Source organism: Muscardinus avellanarius (assembly GCF_963383645.1).
Source record: "Muscardinus avellanarius genome assembly, chromosome: 2".
Taxonomy (NCBI): Eukaryota; Metazoa; Chordata; class Mammalia; order Rodentia; family Gliridae; genus Muscardinus; species Muscardinus avellanarius.
The window spans coordinates 108,940,366-108,953,409 of record NC_137787.1 but is presented as its reverse complement, the minus strand read 5'-3'; the positions used below and the strand labels follow the sequence as shown (position 1 = coordinate 108,953,409).

General features: G+C 36.4%; 1 protein-coding gene across 1 annotated transcript in view; it reads right to left on the bottom strand.

Moving 5' to 3' along the window:
- PTPN4 (protein tyrosine phosphatase non-receptor type 4) overlaps positions 1 to 12,436 on the bottom strand; it is a gene marked incomplete at both ends in the record, with an annotated part of 165,389 nt that extends 152,953 nt beyond the window's left edge. The window contains one exon of the mRNA XM_080688801.1: positions 12,299 to 12,436. Within this exon, the coding sequence (XP_080544927.1) occupies positions 12,299 to 12,436 (138 nt within the window). The remainder of the gene's footprint in view (positions 1 to 12,298) is intronic.
- Between the last annotated feature and the right edge of the window lie 608 nt (positions 12,437 to 13,044).

Genomic DNA, 13,044 nt, shown 5'->3' with positions numbered 1-13,044 from the left:
AAGTAAAGAATAGCCACCATGCCTGGCTATTCTTTACTTTTAAAACAGGGTCTCACTAAGTTGTGGAGGGTCTCACTAAGTAGCTGAGGCTGGCTGAGAATTTGCAATCCTCATATCTCAGCCTCCCAAGCACTGAGATTCAAGTGGGTGCCACCACTCTCAGCTTAAGGAACACATTCTTGACCCTGACTATGGATAATTCTCAGAGTCAATGTTTACCAGAAATCAAGGTTACAATACAAAATTGTATGACAGAAGAGGAATCAACTTATCAACAGCAAGAGTTACCAGAGCTAAATCACACCCCTTTAGAACTTCGAATAATGGAACTACGGAGATTATAAACTTGATAATAAGTATTAAAAACATAAAGCAATTTATTCTACGCTATATAAAGACTTACTGTTAAGCTAAAATAATTTGACATTATGGACTGGCACAAAGACCAAGATGACAATTAGAATAGGAGAAAAAGACTAGAAAACAGACCACACGCTATTTACAACTAAAAAGCGTAAGGAAAATGGGAGAAAGAAAATCAGCAAATGCTTTAAATCTCACACATAAAAAATTTTACTAAACCTATTGAGTTCTAACAACCTTCAAGGAGCACATAAGTTCCAATTTACCTAAACTTTTCCAAAGAACAGAAAAGTAGGAAATGTTATCCAAATAGTCGTGTAATTCGGAATGAAAAAATATAAAGGTAAAAGACACAAAGGGGTGGAAAAAAATCTCTAATAAGTATCAGCTGACTTGGCAATAAAATCAGGATTTCATGGAGAATTCAGTGTCATAAACACAAAAGATGTAATTAATAACAAAAACATGAACAGACTAAAAGAATGAACTAATGCAAATGCCTCCTTATGCTGGTGGAATAATTATATAATTTTTAAAAATTCTTATCTCAAGTTCTACAGAAAATGTCAAGATGAATTTAAACTAGAACTATTAACTTTCTAGAAGAAATTATACAATAGATTCCCTATTTTCACAGTTGAAGAATATCTTTCTAGCCAAGCATGGTGGCACATGCTTATAATCCCAATACTTGGGAGGCTGAGACAGGAGGATCACACAGGTTGGAAGCCAGCCTCAGCTACTTAGTGAGGCTCTAAGCAACTTAGTAAGACCCTGTTTCCAAATCTAATAAACTATAAAATGGGTCTGGGAGTGTAGCCCAGAGGTTTCACCCTGGGTTTCACCCCTAGTACCAAAAAAAAAAAAAAAAAAGGAATATCGTTCTATTTTCATAGTTGAGAAAGCTTTTTTTTTAAAAAAGAAAAAGAACTACAAAATGAACAATAAAGAAAAAACAGTAGTAAATTATGAAAAAGACAAGCCATGCAAACATACATCAAAAGAAAGGAATGTCTATGTTAACATCAGATGAAGTAATGATTGAGAGCAAGAGTTTAACAGAGTGGAATTACAAATGACAATAGGGATGCTCCACCACCAAGACACAGGAATCCTATCTGTGCATGTGCATGCGTGCGCACACACACACATTTCTCAATTTCAAACTTTCTATGAAACTATAGAAATCAAGATGATGTCATAAAGACAGACATTGGAATAGGAAAGAAAAGAATTGAGAGTCCAGAAATGAACTATTATATTTATTGTTACAAGGGTGTCAAGACCATTCAAATGGGAATGAAATGTCTTTTCAATAAATGCTGCTTAGATGAATAATTATCTACATACAAAAGAATAAAACTGGACCCTTACCTTACATCATATGAAAACTTAACTCCATATGGTTCAAGGATCTAATATTAATATCTAGAAAAATATAGAAGTAAATCCTTGTGACCATTTTTTTAGATAAGCACATGAAACAAAAGAAAAAGCCAGCCATATTAGAATCCCCAATGGTTAAAACTTTTGTGCTTCAAAGAATATCAAGGAAGTGAAAAGATAACCCACCGAATGGGAGAAAATACATATTGATCATATACCTGATAAGTGACTTGCATTCAGAGTATGTGAAGAACTCTTACAATTTAACCATTTAAAAACAATTATAAAATGGGCAAGTGATTTTATTACGCATTTTCCCAAAGATATACAAATAACCAATACACTCAAGAAAAAATGGCTGAAGGACAGGAAAAAGATAGAAAACAAATATCAATCAAATAATGCTAGAGAAAGTTTTAGTATCAAATTTAAAAAATTTAAGGAAAAAACATTTTTTTTTAAGCTGGACGCGATAGTATGCCCCTTTAGTCCAAGTTATAGGGTGGGGTGGTGAGGCAGGAGGATCTAAAGATAGAGGCCAATTTGGGTAACATAGCAAGACCCCATTTCAAAAAGGTTAATTAATTTAAAACACTGCTAAGTATCAAGGAAACCATTAAAACTATATACTGATAAAAATGTACAATCTGCCAGAAAATGATTGCAGTTCTTAATTCAGACACACGAGTAAAGTAGCCTCAAAAATACAGTGTTGCACGTTTATAATCCCCACACTTAGAAGGCGGAGACAGGAGAATAGCTGTCTTAAGAGATCCTGTTTCCAAATAAAATATAAAAAATAGGTCTGGGAGTGTAGCCCGGAGGTAGAAGGGTTCCATCCCCAGTACCACCAAAACAAAACAAAAAGAAAACAACAACAAAAAAACAAAACAGTGTTAACTACAATGACATACCATTTGACACTACTATATTTTGTTGTTTAAAAAACAAAAAAATCTGGGCACAGCGGTGCACACCTGTAATCCCAGTACTTGGGAGGCTGAGACAGGAGAATCATAGGTTCAGGGTCAGCCTCAGAAATTTAACAAGGGCTTCAGCAACTTTGTGAGACCCTGTTCCAAAATAAAAAATAAAATAGGGCTGGGAGTGTAGTTTGGAGGCAGAATGCCCCTGGGTTCAATATGTAGTACCTCTCCCCAAAAAAGAGGAAACTAACAAGTATTGTCAAATACATGGAGAAACTGGAACCTCTGTAAATTGTTGGCAGGAATTTAAAATGGTACAGCTGCCATACAAAAGAGCACTTTGGCAGTTCTTCAAAACTTTAACAAAGAACTACCACATGATCCAGCAATTTTACTCCTTGAATATACACACTCCCAAGAAATGAAAAGAGATTTGCCCCTATACTTTCATACCAGTGCACAGTACATCATTATTCACAGTAAGAAAAGTGTGGCAATAATTCACATGTCCATCAACAGGCAAATGGATAAAGAAAACATGGTTATATCCAGCCAGATGTGGTGGCACACCAGGACTTGGAAGTCTGAGAAAGGAGGATTGCAGGTTCAAGGACAGCCCCAGCAAAATAGTGAGATTCCCAGCAACCCAGAGAGACCTTGCTTCAAAACAAAAAATACAAATAGGCTGAGTGGTGCAGCTTGAAAGGTAGAATGCCCCTGGGTTCAATCCCCAGTATCAAAACACACACAAAAAATGTCCACACAACAAAATTTTATTTAGGAATGATAGTGCTGCTATATACTACATGAATGTACAGAAATGAAATGCTAAGTAAAATAATCCAAACACAAAAGACAGATATTATATGATTTCATTTACATGAGATGTCTTGAACAGGCACATTCATAAAGACAGATTAGAGGTTAATGGGCTGGGAGAAGGAGAGAATAAGGAGTTTATTGCCTATGACCATGGAATTTCTTCCCTTCTTTTTTTTTATTTGGTACTGGAGATAGAACCCAGGGGCATTCGACATCCGAGCTACACCCCTAGCTCTATTTTTAAATGCTTTATCATCATCGTTATTATTATTTTTATTTTTATTTGTGGTACTGGGGGTGGAACCCAGGGCTTTTCATGTCTGGGCTATATTCCCAGGCCTATTTTATATTTTATTTTGAAACAGGGTCTCACTAAGTTGCTGAGAGCCTCACTAAGTAGCTGAGGCTGGCTTTGAACCTGTGCAATCCTCCTGTAATGTAGTGGCAACAATGCAATCTTCTATATTTCTGTATGTACAAATACACACAACCATGAGTGTGGATTTAATTTGCTAACAATTTGAAAATTTTCTAAATTTTTTTCATGAGAAACTGGTCTATAATTTCTTTTTTGTATAATGATATTATTAGCTGTGAGTATGAAGGTTATGCTGACTCCATGAAATGAGTTGTGAAGTGTTAACTTCTCTACATTATCTGAAGGAGTATGATACTGGTGTTTTTTTTTTAATTAATGTTGGAAAAATTCACTAGTTGAAAGTAAAACAATGAAATATTAGCATCAGAATAGGCTAAATATCAAGTGTTAGAATGTGGAACAAATATATTCTAAAAAACGGAGTATACATATGTTTCAACACTTGGGAAAACTGTTTCAAAGTACCCCTGAAGCCTGATAGAGCATTTCCATTCTTGCAGATCCATACATTCACCAATGTCCATGTGAAATTATGGTCAATTGTGATTCTTGGGGGGGATATTTTATTTCTTGAGTTTGACCCTAGGAGGCATTCTACCACTGAGCTACATCCCTTGCCTTTTAAAAATTTTGAGACAGTGTCTCAGTACGTTGTTTAGGATGGCCTAGAACTGACTATCCTCCTGCCTCAGCCTCCAGAGTAGCTGGAATTGCAAGATATGCAACACTACACCCAGACATTCAGTGTCTGACATAGGTGAAAGGAAAGTCAGTGAAGAAAATTCCATTAAATGATGGTGTACCAACTGAACAGCCATTTGCAGAGGGGGGAAAAAATGATCCATGATCTAAAATTCACACCTTATGTCAGAGGTCAACAAAATATGTTAAAGAAAAAACCCAACATTTATTTTATTTATTTATTTATTATGTGGGGAGGGAATAACTGGAGATTGAACCCAGGTGCACTCTCTCACTGAGATATTTTTTATATTTTATTTTGAAACAGGGTCTCACTAAATTGCCATGGATAGCCTTGATCTGGTGATGAAGATACTGTCTCAGCCTTCCAAGTACTAGGATCATAAGCGTGTACCAATGTGCCCATCTCGGCTTTTTTTCAGTCAATCATTCATTCATTCATTCATTCATCATTCACTTATTTATACTGGGGATTTAACCCAGGGGCATTCTACCTCCTGCCCTATTCTTTATTCTTTATTTTGAAACAGGGTGTCACTAAGTTGCAAAAAGCCTCACTAAATAGATGATGCTGGCCACAAACCTGGGTTTACAAGTGTGCATACCATGCCCAGCCAGCTTTTATTTATTTTTATTTATTTATTTTGCAGTACTAGGGATGGAACTCAGGGACATTGCACTTCTGAGCTATACCCCCAGTCCTATTTTTTAGTCAATTTATTTATTTATTTATTTAGTTAGTTAGTTAGTTATCCCGGAAGCCCTTCTAACTCTGGACTATACTCCCAGACCTATTTTATATTTTTATTTGGAAACAGGGTCTCTTAAGCTAGCACAGCTGGCTTCGAACCTTCGCGATCCTCCTGTCTTCACCTCCCAAGCACGGGGATTACAAGTGTGCGCCACCACGCCCGTCATAGTCCTTTTATTTTTTTAAATGGAGTCTCACTGAGTTGTGAAGGGCTTCCCTAAGTAGCTGAGGCTGTCTGTGAACCGCGATCCTCCAGTCTCAGCCTCCTTAAGTCTGGGATTACAAACTGGTGCCACTATGCCCTACTCAGTCTTTATTTTTAATACAGTCCTGGAGTTAAGAATGGTTTCAACATCTCTAAAGGGTTGTTTAAAAAAAAACGTGAATGAGATCATATGTGGTCCTCAATACCTAAAATCATCATCATATATCCTTTTATAGACTTTGCCAATCCGTATAAAAACTGACTCAAGATGAATTATAGATCTAAATAGTACTATTATAAATCATGAAACCTTTTATTAAAGTACTGGAAATCAAAGGCAGGGCATCAAAAATGCTAGTCAAGGGCTCTACCATTAAAGTATAAGAAAAAATATTTTTCACCTTGGTTTCATAAAAGAATTCTTGGGTAAGGTATCAAAGGCACAATTCATAAAAGAAAATTATAAATTGTCCTTGATCAAAATGAAGAACTTTTTCCTCAGTGAATAACACTGTTAAGAGAAAAAACACAAAGGAAAGTACCTGAGACAAAGGGCTGTGTCAAGAAAAATAGCAAATAAACCCAATTCAAATTGAGTAATGGATATGAATAGACAGTTCTACAAAATAATACAAACAGTTAATAAGCATATAAAAAGATGCTCAACAACACCATCCATTATAAATGCAAAATCACACTGGGCCTGATGGGGCATGCTTGTAATCCCAGCATTTGGGAGTCTAAGACAAAAGGATTGTGGTTTGTAGCCAGACTAAGCTACTTAGTGAGGCTCTTTGTAACTCAATGAGACTTTGTTTCAAAATAAAGAATAAAAATGGGCCTGGGGGGTGTTGCTCAGAAGTAGAATACCCCTGGGTTCCATCCCCAGTACCAGAAAAAAAAAAAAAAAAAAAAAAGTCATGTCAATAAATAAAAACAGTGATGGGCTAAGGGTGGCTAGGTGGTATAGAACTTACCTAGCACAAGGAAAGGCCCTGAAGTAGATCCCTGACATACTACACACAAAAAGGTTCGCGGACTGCCTCAGCTACTTAGTATGGCCCTCTGCAACTCAGTGAGACCCGGTTTCAAAATAAAGAATAAAAAATAGGGCAGGGGCTGTAGCTCGGAGGTCAAATGCCCCTGGGTTCCACCCCCAGACCCACCAAAAAAAAAAAAAAAAAAAGTGAATCCAAGTTGTTAATTAACTTAGTGCTATAATTATCTATTCAATGTACTACATACCTATTTATCTCCAGATCTCTATTATATGTGAAAAATTAATAACTGCTTTGAAGTTTACCATAAACAAAATAAAGAAACCATCTAATGTCTACACATTCAGAAAAATTTTGTCATAATATTACTACTAATATAACAGCTGCTGCTTTTCTTTAGGGAAATTAAATTGAGACATCAAAAATTATGTGTAGTCAAGACTAATAGAAAAACAGTCATAAACCATTACTAAGAAAAAACTTAAGAGGAAAATATGTTACTAAATTCCCAAAAAGAAAAAGTTATAGGATAAAGATTTTTCAAGATGAGTAATCTTAATATACATGTGGCTGCAAAGTGCATGTGTATGCAAAGTCCAGCTTTTACACATTTTGAAGCAATATTAAGTTTAATAGAAAGAATGTTTAATAAGGGCAGACATAATTAAGATTAAATGGATGTTGTCTTTAATACAAAATCAAATTTCTAGTATATGGATAGTGAACTATCTAATTTGAATTAGGAATAAGCATTCTAGATGGATGCAAAAAAATTTCCTCTCTATAGCACTGTGATCAGCAGAGCACATCCACCAACACCAACCTCTGGCCAAAGTGCCAGACTGAGCAGCAGGACTTCCTCAGAGGGATTCTTGAATCCTCAGGGAACTCAGACATAGAATTACCTGGGGGGTAGAGGACAAGCAGTGAGGCAGCAGAGTATGTCATGTAGCTTCCTAAAGCAGCAACAAGCATAGCCAGGCATGTTGGCGCATGCTTGTAATCCCAGCATTTGGGAGGCTGAGACAGGAGGATCGCAGTTCACAAACAGCCTCAGCTACTTAGTGAGGTCCTTTGCAACTCAGTGAAACCCTATTTCGAAATAAAAAAGAATAAAAAATAAGGCTGGGACCAGGGCCAGGTGTGGTGGTGCACGCTTGTAATCCCTGCGCTTGGGAAGCAGAGACAGGAGGACTGCGCAAGTTTGAAGCCAGCTTTGCTGGCTTAAGAGACCCTGTTTCCAAAAATAAAAATATAAAATAGGTCTGGGAGTATAGCCCAGAGGTAGAAGGGTTCCATCCCCAGTACCACAAAAAAATGGGGGGGGGTGCTAGGGATATAGCTCAAAGGTAGAATGCCCCTGGGATCTATCACCAGTACTGGGGGTAAAAAAAAAAAAGCAGCAGCAACCACATCCCTTTTTACCAGTAACAGACTTTTTTGTAAGGTCTAGTAGGAAAGAGCTGTCATACATCCTTTCCCAAAGAACAGACATATATTTCTCAGATGAACATGCTATCAAACTTCAGAACACATAGAGAGGAAAAGAAATAAAGTAGGACCAAAGACCTAGCTGTTACCTAGTTTTATCAAATTAATCTAGGCCACCAGTGGCCTACACACAGTCCTTATATTTTTTATAAAATGCAAAAAGCATTGTAATGTTAAAAATATTTAAATGGTTATCCCATCAAAGGATATAGAATAAGTCACAAAGTAGTGTATTTAACAACAAAGTATTTCATGGACACTGTGAATAAGGTACAGAAACAGAGTGTGGGCTAAAATATTTATGAAATATTTTTAAAGTACTAATGTGGTAAATAATTATTAATAATCAGCCAAGGAAAAATGTTTTTCTGATAATAGCTAAGATCAGCTTAATTAAAGTTAGGTTTCTCTGAATTGAAATCTTTTAAAATAACAAACTTAATATGGGGTTTCATCTGTGGGGGAAAAAGTGCCTATCACCAAATGAATATACCTCAGACTATTTTGATTTTTTATGGTGTGTGTGTGTGTGTGTGTGTGTGTGTGTGTGTGTGTTGTTGTTGTTGTTGTAGTAGTAGTAGTAGTAGTAGTAGTAGTAGATCATTCATATTATCATCATACTGGGGATACACACCTAACCTTTTTTTTTTTTTAAACAAGGTCTTGCTAAGCTGCTGAGAGTCTCGCTAAATTACTGAGACTGGTTTCTAACCTGTGATCTTCCTGTCTCAGCCTCCCAGGTACTAGGATTACAGGTGTGTGCCACTATGCTCAGCTATATTTATTTTTAATTGAGAACAATGAATCAGAGGACACAAGAATATATTAAATGTTTCAAGTAAAACCTCACTACTATAAAATGAAATATGGTCTCATATTTTAAGACATCAGGATTTTAAATTTTGGTCAGATGGAGTAGCTGGTATGGGAATACTTTCCTGCCATGCACATCTACAAAAGCTGGAACAAGACAGGTAAATGTAACCTGCCTATATAATCTCAGCCTTTGAGTCTTCCAGCTAAGGCCTGGCATATAAAGGAGCAGAAATAAACCTTCTAGGTATAAATCCTGAGGATAATAAATGGTTGTTTGATGCCACTAAGTTTCAGGGTATTTTTCCCCTTTTTTGCATTTTTCACTTTTTTTGTTTAATAGATTTTTATTAGTGCATTGTATTTATACATCATAATGGGGTAAAAAACTTGTGTAGACATAAATGCACACATCACCCAGCCAGCCGCTACCCAGTCCCCACCTCACTCCCTCCCCATCCCTCCCTTATATGCTTGGTTTAGTGGTTGACTTAGATATGAATAAGTACATCATGTACTTTAAAGAGTTTCCTTCTCCCTCCCCCATCAAAAAAATAAAATACTTAGGAATAAACTTAAACAAGGAGGTAAAAGATCTCTCCAAAGAAAATTATAACACATTGAAAAAAGAAATCGAAGATCTTAGAAGATGGAAAGGTCTGCCATTCTCATGGGTAGGCAGAATAAATATCATTAAAATGGCCATCCTTCAAAAAGTGATCTATAGATTCAATGCAATGCCCATTAAACTACCAAGATTATTCCTCACAGACAGAAAAATCAGTACTTAAATTTATTTGGAATAAATAAAAGCCCAGAATAGCCAAAGTAGTGCTTAGCAATAAAAACCATGCAGGAGGCACAATACCTGACTTTAAACTATACTACAAAGCCATTGTAATAAAAACAGCATAGTACTGGCACAAAAACAGATACATAGACCAATAGGGCAGAATAGAAGACCCAGAAACAAGACCACACACTTTCAGCCAATTGATTTTTGACAAAGGGGCAAAAAAAAAAAAAAAAAAAAAAAAAAACCACTGGAAAAAAGATAGCCTCTTCAATAAATGGTGCTGGCAAAACCGGTTAACCATATGCAGAAAATTGGAAATTAATCCCACTTTCTTAACCTGCACAAGAGTCAATTCAAGATGGATCAAAGACTTGGAAATTAGACCAGAGACCTTGAGGCTCTTTGAAGAGGGCAAAGGTCCAACATTGCAACATATAGGCACAGATAAAAACTTTCTCAAGATGACCCCAAAGGCACAACAAACTAAAAGGTGAATTGATACGTGGGATTGCATGAAACTGAAGAGTTTCTGTTCAGCAAAGGAAACTGTCAAGAACCTCAATCGAGAGCCAACAGAATGGAAGAAGATGTTTGCCATCTACTCTGATAGAGGACTAATATCTAGAATATACAGAGAACTCAAGAAACTCAACACTAAAAAAACAAATCATCCAATCAAAAAATGGGCAAGCGAACTAAATAGACACTTCACAAAAGAAGAAATTCAAATGGCAATAAGTGCATAAAAAATGCTCAACATCACTGGCAATCAGAGAGATGCAAGTCAAAACTACCCTGAGATTTCACCTAACTCCAACTAGAATGGCAATCATTCAAAACACAAACAACAACAGATGCTGGCGAGGATGTGGAGAAGTGGGAACTCTAAGACATTGTTGGTGGGATTGCAAATTAGTGCAACCACTTTGGAAAACAGAATGGAGAATCCTTAGAAGAATGGGAACAAATCTACCATTTGATCCAGCAATACCACTTCTGGGTATCTACCCAAAAGATAGGAAACCAAACTAATGCATGTGTATCTATGTTCATAGCTGCACAATTCACCATAGCCAAACTATGGAACCAGCCAAGATGTCCATCAACAGATGAATGGATTACAAAACTGTGGGATATGTACACAATGGAATTTTACTCAGCCATAAAAAGAAATACAATTGCGGTATTTACAAGGAAATGGACGGAACTGGAGGACATTATGCTAAGCGAGATTAGTCAGTCGCAAAAAGTAGGGAATCTGATGCTTTCCCTAATATGTGAAAGCTAGGGTGAAAGGGGTCATAGGAGGAACTCAGATGAAAAAAAGGAGATCCTATAGAGGAGCAAATAAGGCAACCTAACTTTTTTTTGTGGTACTGGAGATTGAACCCAGGGGCACTCTTCCTCTGAGTTACATCCCCAGCCTTATTTTTTATTCTTTATTTTGAAACAAGGTCTCATGAAGTTGTAAAGGGCCTCACTAAGTAGCTGAGTAGCTAAAGCTGGCCAGGAACCTCGATCCTCCTGTCTCAGCCTTCTAAGTATTGGGATTACAAGCATACACGACCACAGCCTAAACAAAATTCAACTGAAGATGGATCAAAGACCTAGAAATTAGACCAGGAACTTAGCAATTAATAGAAGAAACCATAGGGCCAACTAATTATCTACTATGAACTAAAAAAAAAAAAACCTTAACACTAAAAAAAAGGTAACCCAATAAAAAATGGGCAAATGAACTCAAGAGACAATCCTCAAAAAAATGAAATATAAATGGTAAAAAAATTCAACACCATTAGCAGAAAAATACAAATCAAATCTACACCGAGTTTCCATCTAATTTCAGTTAGAATATCAATCATCAAGAATATGTAATAATAAATGTTGGCAAGGATGTGGGGAACTTACACACTATGGGTGGGGTTGTAAATCAGTACAACCACTATGGAGATCAGTATGGAGGTTTCTTAAAAGACTAGTAAAAGCACAAGTTCGAAGCCAGCCTTGCTGGCTTAAGAGACTCTGTTTCCAAATTTAAAAAAATATATTAAAAAATAGGTCTGGGAGTGTAGCCTGGAGGTAGAAGGGGTTTCAAGAACCCCAGTACCACCCAAAAAGAGAGAGAGAGAGAGAGACGCACACACACACACACACGCAAACACACACACACACACGGAATAGAACTACTATATGATCCAGCTATACCACTCCTTGATATCTTTCCAAAAGAATTAAAGTCAGAATACTAAAATAAAACATGTTTACAGAAGCACAATTCACAAGATCCAAATTATGGAACCAACCCAAATGTTCATCAAGAAATGAATGGATAAAGAAAATGTAGTACATATACACAGTGAAATTCTAATCAGCCATAAAGAACAAAATTATTTCATTTGTAGGAAAATGGATGGAACCTAAGAATATTACACTAAGTGACATCAACCAGTTTCAGAAAGTTAAAAGCCATATACTAAACTTGAATGAGATAACATGCCTAATACATACTTTCATTAAGAAAACTTTTCAAACTATTCTACAACTTAATGGTTCTAGTTTTAAAATATATCTAAATTCAAACTAATAACCAGTTATGACCAGTTATGGTATTGGTAGTGAAGATAACAGTGATTATTATGAAAAAAAATGAAGAAAAAAATACTTACATTTACTTTGAAAGCTTGTACAGTGTTATCCAGAAGAAGAATGTTGCAAACCACCTCTGTATGCTGTCTGTCTCGGGCCAACTCTGATGCTCGTACATTGTAAGTTCTGCCAGCAGGCAATCGGAAACGCGAGGTCATTACTGTCCACCCAAGAGCTAAGTTTAAAAAAAAAATTTACTAAGTAAAAGGATAGTGAAAGATACCATGTAGCTTAAAAGGTAAAGTTAGTGTGTGTGTGTGTGTGTGTGTGTGTGTGTGTGTGTGTGTACATACATAGGAGGTACTAGGGATGAACCCAGGGACATTTTACCATTTTACCTCTGAGCTATACCCCCAGCCCTATTTTTTATTCTTTATTTTGAAACAGGGTGTCAGGGTGGCAAAGAGCCTCACTAAGTAGCTGAGGCTGGCCATAAACTGCAATCCTCCTGTCTCAGCCTCCCAAATACTGGGATTACAAGCATGTGCCACTCTGTCCGGCTTGTGATATATTTTTAATTAAAATTTTGGCTAGGAAACAGAGAAACTGTGAAACACTCAGATAAGACCTGTAGAAATCTATATATCTATAGCTACATCTATCTATATATATCATCTAAACTAAAAGTACAAACCACCTTGAAGAGAGCTTTATTTTTGAAATTTTATTATTTCTTTCTTTCTTTCTTTCTTTATTTTTGTGGCACTGGGGGTGGAACCCAGGGGTATTCTACCTCCAAGCTACACTCCCATCCCTATTTTTTCAG